This window comes from Piliocolobus tephrosceles, chromosome 14 (genome assembly GCF_002776525.5).
Source record: "Piliocolobus tephrosceles isolate RC106 chromosome 14, ASM277652v3, whole genome shotgun sequence".
Classification (NCBI taxonomy): domain Eukaryota; kingdom Metazoa; phylum Chordata; class Mammalia; order Primates; family Cercopithecidae; genus Piliocolobus; species Piliocolobus tephrosceles.
The window spans coordinates 87,080,279-87,106,433 of record NC_045447.1 but is presented as its reverse complement, the minus strand read 5'-3'; the positions used below and the strand labels follow the sequence as shown (position 1 = coordinate 87,106,433).

The following is a 26,155-nucleotide window of genomic DNA, read 5'->3' as shown; positions in this document are numbered from 1 at the left end:
TCTCCACAGAATGCTGGATTTTGTGTTTATCATCCTTATGTAAGTGTTTATTTCCATAGTGTAAACACTTGAATATGTCCACACAAAATACAGCATGATTTTTAGATGTTAAAAAAATTTATGTAGGCCGGGCATGGTGACTCACGCCTGTAATCCCAGCACTTTGGGAGGCTGAGGAGGGCGGATCACCTGAGGTCAGGAGTTGGAGACTAGCCTGGAAAACATGGCAAAATCCCATCTCTACTAAAAGTACAAAAAATAGCCAGGCATGTGGCAGGCGTTTGTAATCCAAGCTACTCAGGAGGCTGAGGCAGGAGGATTGCTTGAACCCGGAAGGCAGAGGTTGCAGTGAACCAAGATGGTGCCACTGCACTCCAGCCTGGGTGACAAGAGCAACACTCCATCTCAAAAAAAATAAAAAAAGTAAATATTATAATATCTTGTTCCATATGTACTTCTGCAATGTACTTTTTTACTGAATGTTTCAGCAATGTATTCATGTTGATTTATGTAACACTAGCATGCTTGTTTACACTACTGAATTCCATTATATGACTACAACATAATTATGTATATCCAGCATCTTATTTATGAGCATTGGGTTGTTTCCAGTTTTTCACTTTTATAAAAAGCTGGAATGGATAATGCATGCCTTCTTTTGCACATGTGTGAGGATTTCTCTAATGGAATTGCTAAATCTCAAGCAAGTCATCTTCAAGTTTATTAAAAATTTTCAAATGTTTCTTCATATTTACATACCCCAATCAGAGTAAATGCAAGTTCTCATGTCTCCAAATACTTAGCACTATTTGTATTGCCCTATTTGTAAATTGTAGATTGTTTGCCAACCTGCTATGTGCAAAATGGTATTGTAGGTTGCTTTAATGTGTATGTCACTGATTATTACTGCAGTAGGCGCTTTTCATGCTTGTTGGCTCTTCCTATTTTCACCTATTTATAAGCCTTTCCCATTTATTGGGATGGACATTGGTGACTTTTTCCTTATTAAATTGAATAAAGTCTTCTTAATTCTGGATACTACTCTTCTGTCTGCTCTATGTGTTCCAAATATCGTTTTTCACTCTGTAGCTTCTTTTGCTTTTGTGTATTATGCCTTTTTTTGAGCGGAAATTTAAAATTTCAATGTAGAAAATGAATTATTTTCTTATGGAGTACATTTTCAGTATCTTGTTTAAGAAAGTTTTCTTTATTCTTCTAAACATTTAAGGTTTGACTTTTCTTATGAAGGTCTTTAACCTACCTGAAATTGATTTTCTGAATGGTATAACTTTGGAACATACTACAAACACAACTTTATATTTTGACATGTTGCCAGAATTTCTTTTAAATTAAGGCATATAGTGTTGAAACCATTGCCATTATGGAAACTACAAAAGTATTGAGTTGAGTTTGATGTAGATTTAACTCTGCAGTAAGCCTTACCTGAAGAGTATCTTGGGCATATTCATCTTTCTGAGCCTCTTTTTCTGCAAAAAGTTAGTACTAGGCCAGGCGCGGTGGCTCATGCCTGTAATCCCAGCACCTTGGGAGCCTGAGGCGGGTGGATCACTTGAGCTCAGGAGTTTGAGACCAGCCTGGCCAACATGGTGAAACCCTGTCTGTACTAAAAACACAAAAATTACCCAGGTGTGGTGGCACATGCCTGTAGTCCCAGCTACTCAGGAGGTTGAGGCAGGAGAATCACTTGAACCCGGGAGGCAGAGGTTGCCATGAGCTGAAATGGCACCACCACACTCCAGCCTAGACAACAGAATGAGACTCTGTCTCAAAAAAAAAAAAAAAAAAAAAATTAGTACTAATGCCTGTTCCATGGTTTGTGTTAAAATTAGTAATTCAGAAATATCTACTGTATTGCCTGACACACAGAATATACTGTTAGGGACTTGATCTCTGGCAGTGAAAGGAAATAGCAATAGCTTGAGAGAACCAGAACAAAGCAAGATGAATGCTTGCTTATCTAATTTTGGCATACCAACATGATGATAAATAAAAATGAATATCCCACATTTTGGAAACTAATAATATGAATATCTGTTGAGGTTATAGGATCAGACTTTCCCTCTGTGAGTCCTAGATAATCCTAGGTCAGGAAGTGAAGATTCAGAGTTCTGCCCAGGACAAGGGCCAGAAGAGACAGTTCTCTGGGGCTGAGAGAAGGCTCCTTTGTTTCTTTATTTTACCAACCTCAAAGTGTTCATCAGTTGGAGTGAACAGCTCTAGTGGGGATTGTATTGGTCAGGGTAGGGGGTGGGTTGGGGGACCTATCCACAGGGAGAAAAGAATGCAAGGAACTGTTCCAGGATGCAGTTTGGGAAGAGTCTGTGCTTAAGCAGTAGACTATAGAACTTTTTCATTTTTCTGGAGTCATCCTTTCCAATAGCCCCAAACCTGCAAGTAAATTTTCTTCAAAATTACAGCTAAATCTCAGTTACACCCTTGAAAAACAGATAAATCCCAATACCCATCTTAGATACAAACTGTCCAGGGAGAGAACAGGGATCCTTCTCTCCTTCAGAATAGACAGAAGACGTGGCAGATGCCATCAGACAACAGCGTTTCTGGTGGAGCTGATGACACTGTCAGCTAACCATGGATTGGTGTTGGCAAGATGCAATGGGAGTAGAGGGAGAAGTTCAGTGACATTTTGGAACGCACTTGAGATGTTGGCTTTGGAAAGTTTCCTAAATACAAAGGACATACTTTGATTATGGTTCTGGAAAGACACATGAGGGCTAATTTCCATTAAAATGTGCCATAAAAATGAAAGGAAGAGAGAGAAATCCTGGAACAATAGTGTGCACTTGTAATCCCCAGGAGGCTGAGGTGAGGGCATCACTTGAGGCCAGGAGTTTGAGATCAGCTTGGGCAACGTAGCGAGACACTGTCTCTACAAAAAAATAAAAATAAAAATAGCTGGGTGTAGTGGCACACACCTGTAGTCTCAGCTCCTTGGGAGGCTGGGGCAGTAGGATCACTTGAGTCCAAGACTTTGAGCCTGCAGTGAGCTACAATTGTGCCACTGCACTCCAGCCTAGGTGACAAAGTGAGATCCCATCTCTAAAATAATAATAACAAAAAACATTTAAAAAAATTAAGGGCTTCTTTGATGAGACTTGGACCTTGGATCTGTAGATTTAAAAAGTGTGAGAAGACTGAACAGACTTTTAGGCCAAGGAGTTGCAAGCAACACAGTAGAAATTAAAATGTGAGCAGAGATATCAGAAATGCTATCTTTACCAGACATCCTTAGACACTTCCTTTTTGCTAAAGCTTTTCCTGTTCTCTCACTAGATCCACTCACTTCATCATTAATTCATTCCACCATTCACCGAACATTCAATCCAATGTGAATGGACTGAATGTTCGGCCTCCTTGTAGCCAATTCAATCCAATGAAATGTGTACTACATGCCTCAAATAGTGCTACACACTGGGGATACAATGGGAAGCAAAACAGACTTGGTCCCTGCATTTGCAGAGCTTGCAAGGTGGTAGAGATCAGCCTTAAAATAATGAATGGAACCAGGTATTGGGGCAGGGATGGAGGATGTAATCAAGAGATCATCAAATGATTACACTCCAGTGCAGTACCTTATAAAAATGAATGGCACTATAATGTCTGGAAAAGAGAAAGTTATGTTTAATAAAGGAATCTTAAAACATTAGAAACCCAGGAAAACTTTTAAGAGCCATTAAAATGAACATTTCGTAAACTGATCATCTCACTATGCTGGGAAATGTATTCACACACCATGCATCAGTACACAGGGATAGCAGATAAAAACAACACTTTCAACACTTTTGTGTGTAGAGTTTACTCTTTGTGGGGCCTGAGAGTCAAACTCAGTGGAAGTACACTATTCTCTGGAAAGAATTTGAAAGATAAAAGACCTATAAACTTTTATTATTTTTATGCATTTTGGCTCTTCCAGTGTTAACAATGTATATGATAGAAAATATGTTGTCTGCATCTTGCATTTTTTATCTAAAGAGAAATGCAGTGGAGGTATTCCTCACAGGGAATTTGTTTTTATAGCTTCTTAAACCATAAAAACAACTCCCTTTAGCTATTTCTGATTTAAAGTGCATGTAGCATAGTGGTTTTTTTTATTTGTTTATTTAAAGCATGACTTGAATTTTGTGAGGAGATCCCATGTGAATCTGAAATATTAAATTGTGTATCTACACTTCCAGAGTCCTGGAACCATCTGCAAACCAGGACAGATTTCACAGCCTAATTAATAATTATGTAGATAGTAGAATCCCCAAAGACCCCTTCTGCCTTTCTTTAAAATAGTTCAGATTTCTTCTTGTGTTAATATGGGTTGATATTTCATCTGAATTATAGGTTTAACTGGGAATAAATTAGAGAATTTCAATGTAGGAGGCGATCTTGTTCTTTTGAATTTTGGGTGCAAGTTTTCTTCTTGAAAAGACTTGACAACAGGCATATCCTGCACTCATTTGCATCATGGAGTGGATAATGTTTCCAGACTGATCTTTGTCTTTATAATGTCACTAAGAACCCCCAGGGGTTGTGGCTATAAGGAGGCCTAGAAGATATAAGTGCCTGCATATACTTGTGTGAAGCAGGGTATTTAATTCCTGTAACTCTGCTTTTGTACTTCATACATGTTGACTCTAAGACTTCGCTCATCTTGGATTCTCAGTGGATGCATATATCCACATATTATAAACTTCTTTATAGTCATAATGATTTGTGAGTGTTTTCCAGATTATTATTCAATGTGTCTTTGTTAGTATAAGTATATATATATATATATACACACACACACACACACACACACAGAGTTATACTATGTTGTTTCTGATTACATATTTCATGAAATAAATTATTACTTTAGGATAAGCATGTACACATAATTAAAATGAACTTATCATTACATATTAAATGACAAAGAAAAGCTATTCTTATTTTACTTTCACACTTTCTTTCCCCAGTTTTATTCTCATCCTTGTTTCTAAAGATACATAAAATACAAACATAAATTATACAAAAAGCCCAATAGTATACTATTTAATTATGCCTTAGGAGCAGAGGAAGAATGCAAATTAGCATTGTACAATACAAGGTGTTGAAATTCTATGCTTTGTTTATTTATATATAAGGTGGTTAGAAAAATGCAATTCCTTAAAGAAAATATCAGATAAATGGATACCAAGATTTTCAGTTTCTAGCCACTCCTATTTTTCTTGAGTATACAGAAAATTTCACAATTTCTTATGGTAAGAATATAAGAATAGTTTCATTTTTGATGCACTGCCATAAGGGTAATATAAATAATTTCCAAAGCTCTTAGAGAAGCACAAGCAATTCAGTTATTCATTTGCAAGGAGAACGTTGAATTTATTTATATTGGAAAAAAGACAAGCATTGACTTTAATTTTCTTTTTCTTTTTTTTTTTTTGTTTGAGATGGAGTCTCACTCTGTCGCCAGGCTGGAGTGCAGTGGCATGATCTCGGCTCACTGCAAACTCCACCTCCCAGGTTCAAGGGATTCTCCTGTCTCAGCCTCCCGAGTAGCTGGGACTACAGGCGTGCACCACCAAGCCCAACTAATTTTTGTATTTTTAGTAGAGACAGGGTTTCACCATGTTGGCCGGGATGGTCTTGATCTCTTGACCTTGTGATCCACCCATCTCGGTCTCCCAAAGTACTGGAATTACAGGCATGAGCCACCACACCCGGCCCTCACTTTAATTTTCATTGTCTCTGAATGGCTTAAAAGTTCTCTACTTCCATTATTGTCACATCTTGGCCAAGATCATCATTATCTAGAGAGGCACACCTCTCTCACTGCTCTTCCCAGTTGAATTAGACCCCATATGTTCTCTTACCTCCCAGCTTGTATTGCACATCCTTTATGATGCAACTCCACCTCAAACCTTCAATCTGAAATACTAGTTCTTTCACTGTCCATTTTAAGTTCACTTATATGCCTTAGCTCATTAACAAATTCAATGAATAAAGCATATACTTAGTGCTGATTCTTACATTTAAAAGCATTTTTTAAAAATCAACATGTAGTTTTATTCTCATTACATGCTATTATGGGCTCAATTGTGTCCCCCACCCCCTCGACTCTGAAATTGATGTGTTAACATCCCAACCTTTCAGAATGTGACTGTATTGGGAGATACTTCAGAATGTGACTGTATTGGGAGATAAGGTCTTTAAAGAATAATGAAGTTGGCCAAGTGCAGTGGTTCATGCCTATAATCCCAGTACTTTGGGAGGCTGAGGCGGGTGGATCATGAGGTCAGGAGTTCAAGACTAGCCTGACCAACATGATGAAACACCACATCTCTACTCAAAATACAAAAATTAGCTGGGTGTGGTGGTGCACACCTGTAATCCCAGCTACTCAGGAGGCTGGGAAAGGAGAATCACTTGAACCCAGGAGGTGGAGGTTGCAGTGAGCTGAGATTGTGCTACTGCACTCCAGCCTGGGCCATAGAGCAAGATTCCATCTCAAAAAAATAAATAAATAAAAGTAAAAAAAATTTTAAAAAGGAATAACGAAGTTAAAATGAGACTCTTAGGGTGGGGCCTTAATACATTATGACTATTGTTCTTATAAAAAGAGGGAGAGACCCCAGCGATGTGTGCACACAGAGAAAAGGCCCTGTGAGGACACAGTGAGAAGGCAGCTGTCTGCAAGCCAAGGAGGGAAACCTCAGGAGAAACCAAGTCAGCTGGCACCTTGATCTTGCATTTTCTGCTTGAGAACTGTGAGAAAGTAAATTTCTGTTGTTTATACTACCTAGCCTCTGGTATTTTGTTATTATCGCAGTCCTGGTAAACTATTAATAATACAAATATATATATATATTTAGTATGTACCAAAAGAAGTTGGTAACATTGTGAAAACATCAATTTGCCTTACAATTCAAAATTTAATATACAAAAATACGTAATCTGATACAAAAATAGGCTTGAGGCAATCCCTGTCATCTCCTTTTCTCTACTCCTCTAACTCTAGCCCAGCTCATCTACTGTGACCATGCAATGCTCTCTGCTAGGCTACTCTAGCTCCCTTCTCTGGCCCTCCTGAGCACCTATGCCCAAGATCACTGACAATATTTAACATCAGAACCTTGTTCTTATTCTGAACCCTATATTTAAAGCAAAGATGAGTATGCCTGTTTATCTGAAGCTAGCGTAAAAGGAAGGTAGACAGAGTCCCCTTGTCTGTCTGGTCAATCTGCCACTCACTTTCCCTTCCACTCACATCCACATGACACCTGGGACACCACTGTGTGAGATCTGGATTTAAACCCTCTGATTTACATCACACTTTATTATTATCTTAAAATATCCTCACACGACATTAAGTCTCATATTGGAACTAAAGCTATACCACATACTTTATAAAACACGTCACAGAGTTGAATTCATAGCATAGCTCAGGGGAATAAACTACACATTGCTAGTTAAGTAAATTCAAATCATCTATTTTTCTGAATTGAGTAAGGAACCCTCCCCTCAGTCTGAGAATCTAAGCAGATGAACTCCCTGAGGAGCGGAGTTCTGCTTGAAGTTGGTATGGTTTTGGCCTCATGACTAACCCGTATGCAGGAGTCAGGTCTAGTTTGGCTCTGGGGCATTTTTTCAGCTTGAGCTGCTGCAGAACAGTAGTGATGAAGATGAATATCTCATTGCGTGCAACATCTTCTCCCAGACACTTCCGGATGCCCATTCCAAATATCAAAACTTTCTCGACGAGGCTTTTATTCAGTTCTCTGTTTTCATTTAGAAATCTGTCAGGTCTAAATAAGCTAGGATTATCCCAAATAGTTCTGCATAAAATAGACAAAAACAACATTTAAAAAGAAATTATTTTCTCATTTTTGCTATTGTTGGCAACTTTTCCACAATAATTTTGTTTTGCATGAACTACTTTAAGTTCAGAATACTCCTTATAAATTATATATAGAGAAAGGAGGTATACATAAACCAAGTATATATACACCTATATGTATAAGTACTTATGGAGACATATGATTATATATAATTATGAATATGTCACTTTTTCCTTTAATATTTGACAAATCTAGTTATGATAAAGATTTAGTACAATTACACCTAATTTTCACTGAAGTGACTATCAATTCATTAGTGAATAAAATACTTGAAAATCTATTTCATCAATTTTTCTGAATTAAATCAGAAACCCTCCACTCAGTCTGAGAATCCAAGCAGATGAACTACCTGAGGAGTGAAGTTCTGCGTGGAGTTGGGATGGTTTTGGCTTCTTGGCTAAGCCGTAACCAGTTCTAGCTCAGCTCTCCTGCAAACTAACTTCAAGGTATGGGTTAGCCATGAATTTAATTATTTTAAATGAAGAATTCCATAAAATTCTCATAAGAATATTCCAAAATGGTGACATAAATAAAAAGTAATACATATTCAATATATTTTGCTTTAAGCAGAATGAATAAGAATGATAAGACTGGGCCACATCTCTCACTCTGGCAAAAAGCATGTTTAGGAAATGGCCTTTGCACAACAATACAGAGAGGATCTGGGTCTCCAGAAAGCAGCTCTAATTGAGGGATTGCCCACAGTTCCCAAATCACTGTGTACCTGATTCTTTCTTCTATCTCTATCTTTTGTTACATGTACCATATTTGGCTTATTTATGACAACCAATGCTAGCATGTTTTCTGTAGGCCTAAACCGTATATCAGGGACCCACCTGGCTTTACAAAGAACTGACTCTCTTTGTATGTAGATGTCATCATCTCTCTAGAAGGAAAAACTGGTTTCTGTCTGTACCAGAGGCCACAGACCTAGAGGATTAGTTCTCTCCACAGTCCTCCAGGTACATTTTGGTTTTCTCTCATAATCTTTTAAAAATAATTCATTGTTGCTAACATTTAAAACTCAGATTTCTCATGAAAATATGCATTTCCGAGTTCTTTTTTATAATCGTAAAAGCTGACAACATTGGGACAATGTCCTGCTTGCCAACAGTTTACTGAGCTGAGTTAGATGTGGCAGATGACCTCCCCTCCTCACAATGCTTCACCAAGTGCAATTCACTTATTTTTGGTATTTTTTATTGCTCAATAGGTGCTTGAGTTTGTGACCTATGCTTCAGATTAATTAAATATGAAGAATTTTCTCATAATATCAAGTCTTAAATTACATACTCATTCAGCTTAAACAAGTGCCTCCATACAAATGGTATTTCTTTAGTAGCACCCATGTTAACTCAGTTTGTTTGCACATTACTCAATACTCTTTATAATCACCAGTTCTTAGGATATTATTAATAGAATACTTAGGATTATACTAAGAAAGAATAAATGTTATTAAATATACATTTGCAGTATTTCTTCTTATAATGGTTTTAAAATGCCTAGGTGTGGAGAATGGAAGTGTCAATCTCTGTGACAGTAAGTGTTGCAGTGGGACAGCATATGCATTGTCTTCTACCACCTTTCTGTTTACAGAGATTGTGAAGCTGCCATTAGGTACACAGGATAATCACCTCCCTCTCTAACAGCTTGCAGCCTGAAACATCAGTCAGATGAGATCTTGGGTGAGGAGAAAAGACTGTATAACCTATCTACCGTCTGCTGAGTGCATAAGAATGCAGTCTCTGCCAGTTACTGGAGACATCAAGCCCTGACCATGACAGGAAGCGCTTGGTTTCCATTATATAAAATTTACGCATTTGGATTTGAGTCCTACCTCTGCCACCTTCTGAACATGCGACCTTAGGTGACGTGTTTAACCTGGCTGAGGGTTTGTTTATCTGTAAATTGGAGATTGTGATAGCACCAATGCATCGTGATCAATTATCAATAATAATTGAGGCTCAGGAAAGATACTGCAAGGTTTTGTGCCTTGCCCACAGTAGGAGTCTATAAATTCTAGGTGTAATCATCATTCTCAGCACCACCACCACCATCACCACTGTGATTATCTTCACTTTCGCTGCATTAGATACTCTCATCTCAGCCCTCTCTTTCATAGCTGATATGGATGAACTTCTAACTTTATTTTATTCAACAAATATTTATTGTGCGCCAACTATGTGTGAGGCAGTGATCCAGGTGCTGGGGTAGAGGAACAAGTAAACAAACAAAGAAAAAAAAAGTCCCTGCTTGGTGGCTTGCATTGCAGTGGGGATTTCAGACTCCATTTCAATGTACTAGCCATGACCATGCAAAGTCCTCAGCCCAAATCTCTCCTAATGAGCTCATTTTTGAAACTGGATTTGCCCTATATTGAATTTTTCCTCAATTTGTGTCAATACATCACCATTTGCATTATAGTTGAGGAGAGAAACTGAGGAGAGAAACTTTCCAATATCTTTCAAGAGAAACAGGAGTGAAGGTTGGCTAAGAAGATTATAAATCTTTTCCAGATTAATAAACAGTAAACAACCAAGCAAGCAAGCAGATTTATCCAAAGATGAATTTTGGTGACTTACTCATCGTGGTTTACTTGATACATGTTAATAAACGTGCATGTTTTCCTGGGAATGAAATAGCCATTCAGAGTGGTGTCCGCTGTAGTACTATGAAAGCAAAAAACAGCATTACGGCACATCCTGTCAATTCAAATTACCCATCTCTAAACTGCCACCTGCAACTCAGACTATTTTTATTTATGTCTTTTTTTACTATACTAATATATATTTATACATCTTCATTCTTTCATTAATTAAAACAATTTCCACTTCTTGTCAAATTAATCATTTATTTTTCTTGCATGTGTTAAGCACATTGTGCACTTAATATATTCAAAGCACTTCTATGAGCTACACACTTCCATAGAAAATTATCTCAATATTTCTGTGACAGAGCTGACCATAAGCAGGCAGATCAAATTACATCAGGAAATGATTAAGAGAATTATTCAGTACTTCTGTGTGCTCACTGTGTTTGTGTCTATTATTAATAAATTAGAAAGACAATGTCACACCTTTTAGTACTGGGTAGAAGGAACAATGGAATTGAAGCAAGGAAATCTGAACTTTGGATGCTGCCCTCAGTGGGATATTGGGCAAATTATCTATTCTATGACTCCATTTCCTAGCTATGAAACGAAGGTGTTGGTTGTGTTGAATGGTCTCTAAGTTGCCTCTAAAGCAAATATTCTATTTTTCTAGTCTGATACTCAAACTCCTTCCTGAAACCTATTTGCCTTTCCCCTTTATGCCTCTATAATTATTCATGGATTGGATTCAGTCATTTTATGTTTCCCTGTGGCACTCCCTACCTCGCTAACCTTCTCTCACACTTACTTCCCCAAGAGAAACAGAAACATTTCAATTTGATGAGTTTGAGAGAAGGCACTGTCTACTTCTGGATTCTCTCTTCAGATTAGCCAATTTGTAACGAAGATACATCTTATCTACAATCGGAAATAGACTGAGCTTAGAGGGTCAGATTTTGTCCTTCCACAGGAGACCTGAAAGTGTTCAACCTAGCTGGAGACTGAGTAGAGAAGTATGTCAGTTTCAAGGTCTACTTGATCTAGTTCTAAGCCACATTGTGAAAACTAGCTCTGATTATTTAAAAAGCTAATAATGTAATTTCTGTTTCACCTGTGTCTATTTTGTGGCTGGTACTGAGCTTTGGCAAATAATATGAATGTTATTTATTGAGTTTCTCAAAACCCAACAAAGGGGAAGACCAAACAAGCAATAGACTCGCTTTTTGGAAGGGTTACCTTTTCTCATGCATAGCCACTTGCCTATCTCAACACATCCCGGTCCACACTCCCTCTGTGGATTCAGCTGCTCAGATCCTACTCACAGAAGTTATATGCTTCTATTTTATGGAAACCTGGTATGTAAAGTTTTATTTCATTGGTATTAAAATATAAGACTGAATTATAAAGTTTCTCTTTCTCCTTTTATGTCCCTTAAATTTCATGTGCATATGTGGTTTTTTCCACACAACTTTTAAGAAATGCACATGCAATAAATATTTATTAGGATATGGTTTGGTCTTTCCTGTGTGTTTTTGTATGTGTGTATATATGTTATATGTAATAGCAAACTTTTGCTGCTTTTACTTAAGTTTATTTCATTTAGTTTGTTTAGATTTATTTTATCATATTTTGTGCCTTTTCATTTTACATGGAAAACAATAAATGTCCAAGTGTAATAGAATAGATCAGTCCTGAACAATATAAGTAAGATAGCTCTTTCGTGTGCACAAAATTCCTGGTTCATATCACTCTGCTTTCATTAGCCAATGCAGTAGTTCTTTTCATTTCACATTTTAATGTATTTCCTTACTTTTAAAAATACAATGAATATCTATGTCCTAATACATATTTCTCCTTATCACTTAGACCCTCAGATGAGTTTACAGGGCCCTAATTAGATAACCACTTTCATTCCAAATGATGCCTATAAACTTGGCAGAGCCTCTCTGTTCCTGGGTACTTAGCAGAAGTGTGGATAATACTCTTATGAAGCACCCAAAGTCACATAATAAAAGTTATTGGGACAGAAGAGTTGCTTTTAAATAGGTAGGACTTTTTAATTTCTTTAAAAACTTAACATTAAAATGAAATTTGCTTTAACTGAGAGAGGATCTGACATAGCAGCTAGAAAACAAAATGGATCACTGTGAAAAAATAGCCACTGTGTGTGAATAAAGAGAGCAAACAAGGGGCAAAATACAGGGAACTGTCACTTGCTGTCTGGCCTTGACTCTGCTCAGCTGGCGGTCTTGCCCTTTGGGACACTTAGCTAAGGACAGTGCATGCTGTCACACCAATTACTAAACAATTACATCAGTTTCCTGGGAAGAGAGATATCCCCACTCCTTCACTATTTAAAGGGAGAGGGAAGAACAAACACTGAGAATTCCAGGTTTTGTTTTGTTTTTTTTTTTTTTTAAATAATTTTTAATTGTGTGGAATAAAAACAGAACAAACTACTGGAAGTTTGGTTCCCCACAGATGTATTTAATGAAGCTGTCTAGCTAATCTATGCTGGCATGCATTTGTGTGCTGGAGATTCTGAAATAAGATTCAGTAAAGTTTCAAGTATCTGCAAATGAATACTCTGTTTAATCTCATTGTGACAGCATTAGCTTCCTTAGTTTACTGTCCAGCAAAATTCTAGGCTACTAAAAACAAATCCATACCAGAAGGAAGCTAATTCCGCTCCTCAGATGAAATTAAGCAAGTTTGCATGACTTTTTGTAGCCAAATACATATTATGGTTGGATTATCTGTTGTTCGGACTTTCCATATCTTTCTGACACTGTGATTAGTGCACATAATATAAAAGTTAATGACAACATAGTTTAGTAATGAAAAATGTTCATAAAATATACTTTTGCTGAACACAAAAATTTTATTATAGTGTTTAAAAATAAACTAAGATTTAAAGTAATATTAAAACAATAATACAATATACATTTTAAAGTACTTAAAGTATTCCAATGTCTAAGATTCTTCAATGCCTCCACCCCACCACTAGAGGCTGTTTTAAAGAAGAATTATATGCTTACCAATGTGGAATAGTAAATGGAAGAAAAGAGGCATGTCTGAATACTTCATTTATGAAAGCTTCTGTGTATGGCAAAATTTTCCTGTCTTCAAATCTGGGTGGTTTCAGCCCAATGTTTCCATCTTTAAAGAAAATTATTTTTTGATTTAATAAGAAAAATGATAATTGTAAGAATTATATTTTTCATTTGAAAGCGTATTACCAATTTCTTCTTGAATTTTGGCTTGAATTTCTGGATAATGTATCAAATAAAGAAAGCTCCAATATAGACATGTTGATACTGTTTCAAACCCTAAAAAAGAACCAAGAGACCAAGTGTCATGGAAGAAAGCATAGTCAAATCAGTTAGCTGACTTTATTTCCTATTTGACTGCTAGGAATTAGCAGAAAGAAATCTAAAGAAATTAGATTAAGAATGTAGAAGTCAGATAAAGAATAAGAATTAACAGAAAGAAATCTAGCCAAAAAACAATCGAATCACTATAAAATTATTATTAAGGTTAATTTCAAACTGTAGTGGTAACTTCTCACCCATTATGGTAGTGCAAAATGGTGTGGCTACTATAGAAAACAGTATGGAAGTTTAAGTTTAAAAAATTAAAAATAGTATTTATATATTATCTAGCAATCCTACTTCTGGGTTATATATCCAAAAAAAATTTAAAGCAAGATCTGTAAGCTACATTTGCACATTCATGGTCATTGCAGCATTATACACAACAGCTAAGAGGTAGAGGCAACCCAAATGTCCATTGATGGATGAATAGATAAAGAAACTGTGATGTATACATTGTGGAATATTATGTAATCTTAAGAAAGTAGATTCTGTCACATGCCACCACATGAATAAACCTTGAGGACATTAGGCTCAGTGAAATAAGGTAATCACAAAAGGACAAATACTATATGATTTCACTCACAAGAGGTTTCTAAAGTAGTCAAAATCATAGAAACAAAGCATGAAGGAAATTGTCAAGGGCAAGAAAGGATAGGGGAAATTGTGTTTAATGGGCACAGGATTTCAGTTTTGCAAGATGAAGAAGTTCTAGAGATCGGTTGCACAACCATGTGAATATGCTCAACAGTAGTAAACTATATCACTTAAAAATGTTGTATATTTGTGAACATGATTAAAAATAAATTAAAATTTTAGAAGTACGTATGTACTATTTATAAGACTAGTGAAAACATAGGAAGCATTGTATTACATCATAAACACCATTGATGTGGATAATAATAATGGCTATTATTATAATAAAAATAAGAAGTTATTGAGTACTTACTCTGATCCAAGAGTGTGCTCTCTCTCTCTCTGTGTATGTGTGTGTATACATACACTATATAGCATAATATATGATACATTGACACACATATATAACATATTTTATAAATTATAATATAGATACGCAATGTATAACTAACTATGTTAATTTTACTGAGCCTCAAAGACATTATGGGTTTTGCTCAAGGTGAATGAACTCATAAAAGGCAGAGCCAATACTTAAACTTGGACATCATATGAGCACATAATGAAGGGTTGACCAGATTCAATTTATTTGAATAAGTTTTAATGTATATTTTATAGTTTCAATTTCACTCTTTAAACAGAGCATCTTTCTTTTTGAGATTATCCATACCTCAGCTAAACGGTTTCATTACTGAAAATAAAAGCAAAGAACTCTGTATGCCAAACTTCATCTTTTTTCAAGGGCTACTTTGTGATTACTACATCGAAGAATGTACTCAATCAATTCTTGAAACCTAAAACTCAGAAATGCCACATTAAAAAGCTCTTCTAGACTGTTTTAATTGTAAATTCGCCTCTATGATGACCTAATGCTAAAAGTAATGTTATTTGTGTTTTCTACTCAAATCTTATAAAACCAGTAGCAAAAAATGAGTTTTTAAATCAATATATTTAATTTCTAGATTTTCCTGATGATGATGACAACACAGGTAATGGTGAATATGTTTACCAAACATTGACCACTTAAATGCATTGTCATCTGAGATGAGGGCCACAATTAGCATCACATTAAAAATGAGAAACTTGCATCATAGAAATGGTAAAATATTTTACACGGGTCACACAAGAGACAAAGGTAGTTGTTTATAAATAACTTGCAACACAATATGCACAATAAGTTTACCCAGATATAGCTGCAGAACAGAGTTAGTTCCTTTCCAAACTTCACTTCTTAAGCTTGTTTTCACATCTGTTGAACATGGCAGTCTCTCATAGTGAGCCAGTGGCTTCTTCAGTTCTTAACTCAGAAAATTTCTAATATGACTTCATACTGTAATAACTTAATGTAAAAGTAAACTGTTCAAATGAAGTTGTTGACCATGATGTCTACAGCAGAGTACAGTGTAGTGTGAAAATTTGGACTTCTATGTGGAATATATCAACTCTATTCTCTAGCATAAAGAACTTTATTCTCTAAAATAAAGAACATGCCATGAATAGTACATGCAAAACACTGCTTTCACTCACGGTAGAACTATGGACCTTATATCCAAGATCTTTAACTATCTGTATGAATATCAGGATCTATATTTTGATTATCATAAATTTTGCTTTTTATATCAAGGCTTAAGCAACCAGCAGTTAAGTTATTTATCTTGGTAGATTATTGAAACATTGAGGGTAAAATCAATGATTTTTGGGAAAACCTTACTATACTCAAAGAAGAAACTAAATTATTTCTACAATCAATTTCAAAAGTTAAATATGGAAATATAAATCTTAATAATATAGTAGATATGATGGAACAGAGTGCTTGCAAATTTTCTCCACTAAAATATATGGTTTACAGCTCACTGATTTATTCTAATAAAATATTTGATTACATCTCACTAGTGAGGTAGCAGGTACATGTGGAAGCTTACGGTTTTATTAATTTTCATTATTCCTCTATTTACGTTAAAATATAAACTCCATGAGATATGTTTATTTAGTGAATAAATGTTTTATATAGTAATCCATTATACTGAATACTGTTTTGTACACATTTTACCCAAACCATTTTTTAACTGTGTTGTATATGTCAGATGGTGTTATTCTCCATCCTAGACATTTTTGTCACCTGCCATAATTTTATATTTGCTGATTACTTGATAATCTTGGAAGTATTACATATTACTGAAATATATTCAGATATTATCTCACTGAATCAAGATCAAAATAAATTATAATTAAACAGGAGGAATAAGTTCAAGAGATCGATTGCAGTCTGATGACTATAGTTAATGATTATATATTGTGTTCTTAAAAAATGCTGAGAGTGGATTTTAAGTGTTCTCACCACAAAAATGATGACTATGTGAGGTAATGCATATTTTAGTTAGCTAGATTTAGCCATTTCACAATGTATACATACTTTAAAGCATCATGTTGCATATTATAAATACATACAATTTTATGTGCCAATTTAAAACTAGACAAATAAGAAAATAAAACTCACTTGATATATTTATCACACCCACACACACCCAGTCTTTAGTACTCACTAATGTTCAGGCATTTTAAAATGTTCTGACAAATACTCATATTTGTTCATAGCATTATTTTAATTGCCAGAAGAAAATACAAAGTACAGCCTGGTCACATTTTTATGATAAATAATCAGATGAAATAATCCATCAAATTGAAGTCATGATTAAAATAATAAATACACACACACACATATGGGAGGCTCGTGCATTTGCATGAGAAAAAATAATACAAATCAAAACAAATGCCTCTATTTACAGAGAGAATTCATGATCACAAATGCATAGATCCTAGAAACAAGTGAACCCAATTACCAATAAATATAGTATAAAGAAGAAAAATACATTTGAAGAGTATTCCACATAAATTGAAACTGCTAAAATATTTATGATATTCTGTATTTTCTTATACTGAGAATTGACTTCCTGCAGTTGAGCATCTTAGAGGAACTCTAATAAATGTGATAGATAAAAATGACTTTTAAGGAAAACTATAAAATTTAAGAATGAGAGTAATATGGTAGCAGTACAAATTGGTACAGTCTTTGTGAAAATGAATTTAGTAGTGTGGATCAAAACTCAATAATTCTTTCATTAGTTGACCCAGAAATTCTGCTTCTTAGCATAGGGTGGTATTTCAAAAGGAGGCAAAACTCATGTACAAGAGTGGTCATCTTAGCTTTAGCACAACATTCAATATCCGCATTTTCTGTGCAAGCCAGGAGGTACAATTAAGGTATCCACATGAGATGGGTAAAATATGGGGGGTGCCAGACATCAAATATTACATGAACTTTAGAAGCAGCAAATTGGAAATACAGCTGACAATCATGGTTGGATTGTAAGAGTACAGAGTTTCGTGAAAAAAGTTAGAAACAGATTTAGATGTAAATAACAATTATATTTATAAAGTACATGATAATACAAAAAGCCTATTGTATGAGAATACATAAAATGTAAACAGTAACACTTTAAATAGTTTCAGAATAAACATCAATGGATTGGGTGAAGGGACTGGAAGTGAAAGTAATAAACGAGGACAGTCATTTCATGGACAATAATGTGAAGGCACCATTAACTGTGGGCAATTATTAATTGATCAAAATAAAGTTTTCTGAATGACATAAGAAGGTAGAATAACAAATTTATACGATGTGAGATCAACTAGATAAAATGGCCGATATAGGAAGGGCAAAGTCCTCTAAACTGTAAACAATAGATAACAACAAATTGCAGCTAATTTTTATTGGTCTTACATGTTGCTAAATTCTGTCACATACCAGCTCCAAAGAGGTCATTCACAGTGCTTATGATTTCACTGTCATTCAAGGTGTCTGTTTTGGTAGTAGCATATTTGTTGTGGCATACATTAATCAGAGCATCAGTAATGTCTCGGATATGATCCTGAGGAGACAAAATCTTAGCATGACTATTCATCCCTGTCTATGTTGTATATCAATTTAAATCCCACGCAGGAAGAGCCATATCACCATATAACTTGAAGGGAACCCATTGAGTCTTGGAATATAAGCAATGTAAATAGATCATCTTAAACCTTGCAACCATTTTTGCTTAAAATTTGCAGTGCTTAATCTTGATAGTGTGGAATAGAAAACCAAGTTACCAAACTCAATTTTCTCCTCAGAACATCTTTCAATAAATACAAAAGAGTTCCCGTCTCTATAAGCACAACTCGAAAATATCAGCATTCTCCCTACAACTTATTACAGAGAAATTGCTTAGCAATGAATAGAAAGTTTATTAATTAATTTATTTTATTTTTATTTTTGAGACACAGTCTCATTCTGTTGCCCAGGCTGGAGTACACTGGTGCCATCTCCACTCACTGCAACCTCCGCCTCCTGGGTTCAAGTGATCCTCCTGCTTCAGCCTCCCGAGTAGCTGGGATTATAGGCACGCACCACTACACCTGGCTAATTTTTGTATTTTTAGTAGAGATGGGGTTTCACAATGTTGGTCAGGCTGGTCTCAAACTCCTCTGCCCACTTCGGCCTCCCAAAGTGCTGGAATTACAGGTATCAGCCACCGTACCTTGCCAATAAACGGTTTTTAAATCTATTGGAAGGATTTTGTGTTCACCATGGAGAAAGAGATAGGGCTGGGATATTTGAGAGAATGGGAATAAAAGTTTATACACCTTACAAATGCTGATACTTAGTATACCTGATCTAGAATTCCCTTCTGGTACCTTAAAACAGATTGTCTTCTGCCTCTTCTTTTTCATTGGAAGGAACTTAACTACTTACACCTCTTCATTTGCTTAATGATCCCACCTCTTCATGTTTTATTTTTTTGTTGATGACTTCATCTCAGCAAATTGCCCTTGTGAACTAGGATTCTTCCTAGTACATACATATTTCAAGACAGAAATTTATTCTTCTGCCGACCATCAAAGTGGGCCCCAAATAATTTAGTAGCCTCAAAAGAAAGGTCCACTCTGCCACCTGCAGAAACTTAATACATGTGTTGTCATCTTGAAATTCATGTCTATATAACAAAGAAACTCAAGAAGAAAATGAAGGTAATTTGAAAGCTTCGTATAGAATATCCTTTATATTATTTTAAAATACTATCTGATAAAAATATGCTAATATTTGTGATACCTGTAAGTCTTAGATCATGGTGACAGATATGAAATTGGAGAGATGAAATTATTGCTGTGTTTCTTCAAGGAACTCACTTACTCTTCATCATTTATCAGGCAATTACTTAGTTTTATCACAATATTCAATATGTGCACTCTCTATGCAAGCCAGGAGTAGCAAACAATCAGGGTATCCACATGAGATGGGTGAAATATATGGGGCCAGGGGGTCACGTCGTGAAATATTAAACAATCTTTAGAAGCAGCAAGTTACAAATACCCCAGAGAACCATAGTTGGATTTTAAAAGTATAAACCTTCATGAAAAAAAGTTAGAAACAGATTTAGATTAAATAACAATTATATTTATGCTCATAATACAAGCATATGCCTTACCCACACACTGAGAAAATTTATGTTTCTGGGGAAATTTTTTAAGGATTAAAGAATTCAGAACTTTTCTTAGGGTTTTATATGAGAACTGAGTAATGCTGTCATGTAATCTCACTGTCTGGACCTCAAATTTACTAATAACTTGGGTACAGGTCATTGTGGCAAAATGTAGTGAAAAGAACCAATGATATTCAAAGCATTTCACCATTATCTTTTGTTTCTTACCAAAGCCCTTGTCCTGGTTATAAGATTAAATCCTTACCTTATCATATGTAGCAAGATGATCTTGTACGTGTAGTGCAATAAACCCATTCAGGGCCTGATAAAACTTCCGAGGAGAGTTTATAATCTGCAGTGGAAGGTAGCAGAGACATGGTATGAAATCGGCAGGGTTAGCACCACTGGAGGCCTTGAGTAAGTCGTCATTCGTTTTAACTATCTTAAGAAATTCCTCATCACTGTGATCATATCTCTTGCCAAAGCAAAGGGCACAGACAACATTGGCCACCGCACAGGTGATCGCATTTCTGGGGTCAAAGCCGCCATTCTTGGAAGACAACTCTACAAAGACTGTCACCAGTTCAGAAACTTCCTCAGTGACATGCTCCTCAAGTAAACAAGAGCAAGTGGAGGATTTTGCTTCTGCGTTAGAAAGAGTTCGTAAGGCCTTAGAGGCAATTTTTTTATGAAGTTTCCAACTCTCTCCGTAATTCACTGAAAATGAAAGACTCTTTCCTTCTGCCAGGAAAGCGAATGTGTACATGTTAGGTCTGCCTGCAAAATGCTCCCCATCCTTAAGTAGTACTTGTTTCACCATTTCCATTCCATTTACCACCAAGACAGGCACCATGCTAAGTTTGAGGAGAAAGACATCTCCATATTTCTTCCTCATCTCCATTAACGTAAGGTAAGGATGATCTCCAAGCTGGAAAAGATTCCCTATGATGGGAAAGGACCAAGGGCCAGGAGGAGGCAGCTGCTTTCTGCCCTTGCTCCTGAGAGCTCTCACAAAAACAAAAACCATCACCAAAATGAGAGAAGTGGCCACCTCTCCAGGAGTGACTGCCAGGTTGAGAATCATTTCCAGGAATATATCACCTAAAACAGAAAAAGGTCTATTTTATTTTTGTAGTGTTAGACATAGACTAAGTACCTCTCTTCCTTTAAACATTGAGGGGGAAAGTACAGACTTTTTGAGATTAGTTGAAAGCCCTTCTTACCTGATGCACTGAGAGGGCAAAATCAAATTCTTGCAAAATGAATGGCACTTTTATCCTAATTTGATTCTTTTCACAGTTCTAACCACCAGACTGAAATCCTGTGAGGTGAGTCACTGACCATAGACAGAAGAAGACGAAAGTCAATGGAGAAAGCAGTCTGGTGACTTGGAAAAGGAATGAGGCTCCAGCAGCTGACTTTATACTCATTCACAGGACCTCAGTGCCTCCACTTAACCTCTGTGAATCCCAGTTTTCTCCTCTAACTATCCTACCTCACAGATTTAGTCACATTCTTTCAGTAAATGTTTACCACATCCCCTAATATCAAGCACTAAGAATACAAAACAAAAATTCACAGACTAATGAGGAAACTAGGTAAATAAAAATAAGATTAGAAAGTGGAAAGTACTATAAGAGAATTGGGTGCAGAGTAGTTTGTCATTGTTTGTGGATCAAATCAGATTATTATTTTTTAAAAAGTATTTGGGGCCAGGTGCAGTGGCTCACACCTGTAATCCCAGAACTTTGGAAGGCCAAAGCGGGTGGATCGCTTGAGGTCAGCAGTTCAAGACCAGCCTGGCCAACATGGTGAAACCTAGTTTCTCCTAAAAACACAAAAATTAGCCGGGCATGGTGGTGCATGCCTGTAATCCCAGCTACTCAGGAGGCCAAGGCAGGAGAATGACTTGAACCCGGGAGGTGGAGCTTGCAGTGAGCAGAAATCACACCATTGCACTCCAGCCTGGGCGACAGAGCAAAACTCTGTCTCAAGAGAAAAAAAAAAAAAGTACTCGGTGAATTACAAGCCATTTAATGGATATCTAATTGGTTATTTGCCTCCTCCCTCTGTTCTTGGACTTCCCAGGCTGTTTATTAGGGTGACTTTCTCAATTCTTTCTGCTCTATGACCACGGGTGGTTAATCCAAGAATGCGCCACTAGCCCAGGATAAATCCTCCTTAGGAATAGCGAAGGGGACTGTGAAAGATCATTTTCTCTCTGGGCAGCTAGATCTATAAAATCTAAGTTCCGAAGATATGATTTGTTGGTCTTTCATTCATCAGGTGAACCTAAGTAAGCACGTTGGAAAGATGAATGAAGTAGAAAGGAAAGAAAAGATAAAGAGAGGCCTCACGATCTTACATTCACCATTTCTACCTTCAGGAGACCTAGGTACACTCTTGTCTCTAGGTTGAATTATTTCCCACTTAAACTAACTACAACTGTTTTCTGTTACTTGTGACCAAGAGGATCCTAACCAAAATATACACATGCAGAATATTTTTATTAACTATTGTATTTTATGGTAACTGTAGACAGACGAAAGGAAAGTCAATAGAGAAAGCAGCCTAGTGACTTAGAAAGGACAATTTAGTATTTCCTCTCTCTTACAAGAAAACACAACTAAACTGTTCACACTTCTCAAATTACAGAGACAAATAGCATTGATGGATGCAATCATTGGCTAGTGTAAATGTCCAGCTCTCTTTGATTTTTGAGAAGACCAACACTTTGTTTCTTCTCAGTTTTAAAAATAATAAATTTTAATAAACTGAAAGATTATTATGCAAATAGCAATGAATTTGTCTTCCAGTTCAGATGAAAGTGACAGGGTGGTAAAAAACATTCCAATCTGTTCTCCTAGAAAAAGAACCAAGGGTCAAAGGCAGATTTATCTTAAAGCACTTACTCAGCATAAATAACTCCCAGTGTTAACATTCAAGAAAACACATTGTCATTCATGTGTCACCTTTCTTTTTCTTTTTTCTTTTTGGAGATGGAGTTTCACTCTTGTCACCCAGGCTGGAGTACAATGGCGCAATCTCAGTTCACTGCAAGCTCCGCTCACTGCAACCTCCATCTGCCAGGTTCAAGCGATTCTCCTGCTTCAGCCTCCCGAGTAGCTAGGATTACAGGTGTACACCACCACGTCTGGCTAATTTATGTATTATTAGTGGAGATGGGGTTTCACCATGTTGGCCAGGCTGGTCTTGAACTCCTGACCTCAGGTGATCCACCCGTCTTTGCCTCCCAAAGTGCTGGGATTACAGGCATGAGCCACTGTGCCTGGCCTTATTTAATCTTTCTAAACTTCACGGATAAAATGTGGCTAAGTACACCAATTTACTTGGCATTATTTTTTAAGGGATAAATTTTGGAGTTAAAATTGAGAGATAAATATTTTTATGGGAAACAGAAAACCCTGAATATACATTTAAACTTAGAAAAAATATGCTGAGTACCTAATCAACGTAACATCCACAATTTGAAAAACTACCATTAATTGCAGTCTTACCAAGTGGCAGATATAGCAGTAAACAAAGCCTGCACTGTCTTTCAAAACTCACATCTCTGGGAGGTAATAAGTCACCCTGCTATGGGGAGACTTGGAGAGATAAAGTCATTTTTTCCCAGTTATTTCCAACCTTGAGCTTAATAACGAATCACGAATTATTTACATCTAGTGCTTTCCCAGGAGAAAATTCAATTTCTCTTGAGCATACACAAAAAACTGCAGTTTCGACACCAACAAAAATCAGTTTCATTTCCAAAGCTGAGTAGTGAATAGGTGGGAGGTATGTATGGCTGGAAAAACACTGGACTCAGAAAGATGACTGTGTTTCCAGCCTGTCTCTTCCTCTATTTAGCTCTGGAATTTCTGTTAAATTACAAACTCTCTTAGCCTCCGTTTCCTCATCTGTAAAATGGTCATGTCAGAGCAGAAGAGTAGAAGATGTCAAAGGCTAGCTCCAACCTTCAATAATGAAAGCTAAAAGGAGAAAAAAGGCAGAAGCAAGTGTGATGTACATTGTCAACTGCCCAACAATATTATTTTTTCCAGAGTCTCTGGAACAGTTAGCAGTTCATCAACAAATGTAAATAACTATGTGATTACCCTGGATTTTTTTTTTTTTTTTTCTTCTCAGCCTGGGCCCTTCTCATTTCTTTTACTAAATTCTATTTGTCGATTTACCAGGCTCAGATGCTTTGCCAACTTTCTCAGCAACATTCTTGGAAAGCACTGAAGCACATTCTGTTCCTGGTGTTTTGAGGATAAATTCAGGCAGAGGACAGGGGATGTGAGGCTCCCTAAGGGTACGCTGCTACACCACGGAGGATTCAAAGTGAATTTTAAGCAATTTTTTTTAAAGCCTGATGAGAAAGACATACATAGGTTGAAGGTCTCTATTGTGATTCTGAAGTCTAGACATACACATTAGATTTCCCTCAGGAGGTGTTAAACATAGCAGTGTCCACAGGGACCAATTGCATCAAAATCTCTAGGGATGGATGCATTTTTCAAAAGCTTCTCAATGTGACTATGGGGCATTTCAAATTGAGGACCTTTTTTAGGGGAAAACTACTTGCCAGGATAATCATCCAACAGTCTCAACAAACCCCCTCAGCCCAGTTACTGCTTAGAAGGCTCACCTGTGCCCAGAAATCTTGAGGGTCAGTGTGAGGAATCTGGTGCAGGAACCAGAAGACAGAGAAGGATTTTGGCACAGCTGTGTGTGTCCTAAGAAACACCAACAGTCTGTTCCACAGCAGTAGCGGGCGGGGGCAGAATCTTGCCTGGAGGGAAAGGCCTGGTGAGAACCCCCCTTCCTGGAAGACAGGGAGGGGTGGACCTTTGACCTGTGTGGGGAGGAGTTTGGAGTTTGATCAAGGGCACTGGGAGCAGGAGAGAGGGGTGGAGAGGCTTTTGCGGCCAGGATTGGGTCTGGGAAGCTGGGAGATTCCACTGTGAGTGGAGTCAGAGGGAAGGCATTTGGAGCTAAGGCTTCTGTAGGAGGGAGTAGGATGGAAATTGATCTTTGAAGAAAGCAAGACAGAAGAAGGGAGATGGAAAGACGAAATCATTTTAAAATTGCTGGTGACAAATGAAGGTAGGATAGAAAGATGTATAACAAGGAACAGGGAGGGAGAAACGGAGAGGTTGCTGTGATGTTAGTTTTGAATTCCTTTTCTCCAAACTGGACTTTGGCACTAGGAAAATGAGCACAGTTCTCTGGTCGGTAAGTGCAGGGACAGGAGGATCGACGAAACACAGAATAAAGGGAACGTAGGTCCACCTTCTCAGATGAGTTTGGTAGATTCATCACGAGTCTTCACCAACCAGACAGACCTGCATTTCCACAACTAGAACAGTTAACTTCTGAGTGCAATATTGGTAGCTTTGGTTTGAGAAAATATTCCCATCTGCGCTAAGGCATTTTTGCCCAATCTGGATAAATGCCAGTTTTTCTACATAATGCAAGTTTTTCTGTGTAACTGGGTAAATGACCTGTGGTTTTTGGACCACCTTCTTATCAGCGTGTCTGCAAATTATTACATAATAGACTTTTTTTTAGCATTGAAGTTTTTGGCTTCCTAAATATTCTGAGTTTCAAGGTCAGATTTAATGAGAGTGCCAAGAATAATCGATGATAGTCAGTACTTTCTCATAAAGGGGAGAAAGCCAGCCCCCAAGGGGAGTGCTCAACCTAATATATTCCCTCAACAGTAACTTTCAGGCCATGACCTTCTGTGTTACTGTGGTGTCAGGTTCAAAAAAATATCATGGGTTTCTAAATAGCTAGACTTCAAAAGTCATACAACCAAAAAAAATCTGACAAGAGCCTACAAACCACAGGAATTTTCTGACCCGCTGGCAAATGTTGTGGTAATTGACATTTAATCATGTCATACTTCGCTACTGCTAAAAAAAAAAAAAAAAAAAAAAGTTTTATTTCTAATGTTTTTTCATGAAGTCTCTCCTTCTCTAATGTAACTAACTGCACATTGGATTAATGTATTAGGTAGCTCTATCAAATTATTTATGCAAGTACCCATTTTATAGACAGTTGATAGTAACTGACTAATAATGTGTTATTTAAAAGGTCTGATTGAAGAGAGTGATGAGAATTGCCTTC

The 26,155-nt window shown here is 36.7% G+C and overlaps 1 protein-coding gene across 1 annotated transcript; it reads right to left on the bottom strand.

The window, feature by feature from the left end:
* Window positions 1-7,540: 7,540 nt before the first annotated feature.
* On the bottom strand, window positions 7,541-21,101 carry LOC111543389 (cytochrome P450 1A1-like). Its single transcript, XM_023213371.1, has 6 exons — window positions 20,283-21,101; window positions 18,304-18,427; window positions 13,734-13,823; window positions 13,533-13,653; window positions 10,487-10,573; window positions 7,541-7,841 (listed from the first exon to the last, which is right to left on the bottom strand). The coding sequence occupies exons 1-6, from the start codon at window positions 21,099-21,101 to the stop codon at window positions 7,541-7,543; spliced, it is 1,542 nt and encodes a 513-aa protein (XP_023069139.1).
* Between the last annotated feature and the right edge of the window lie 5,054 nt (window positions 21,102-26,155).

Bases quoted from the DNA above. Each gene is read 5' to 3' on its own strand.
- LOC111543389 (XM_023213371.1), bottom strand. From the start codon at position 21,101: ATGATTCTCAACCTGGCAGTCACTCCTGGAGAGGTGGCCACTTCTCTC. The intron at 13,654-13,733 runs GTAATACGCTTT...TTTTCTTTAAAG, and splicing joins CAAAATTCAAGAAGAAATTG to ATGGAAACATTGGGCTGAAA. The intron at 10,574-13,532 runs GTAAGCATATAA...TTGCTTTCATAG, and splicing joins CCATTTACTATTCCACATTG to TACTACAGCGGACACCACTC.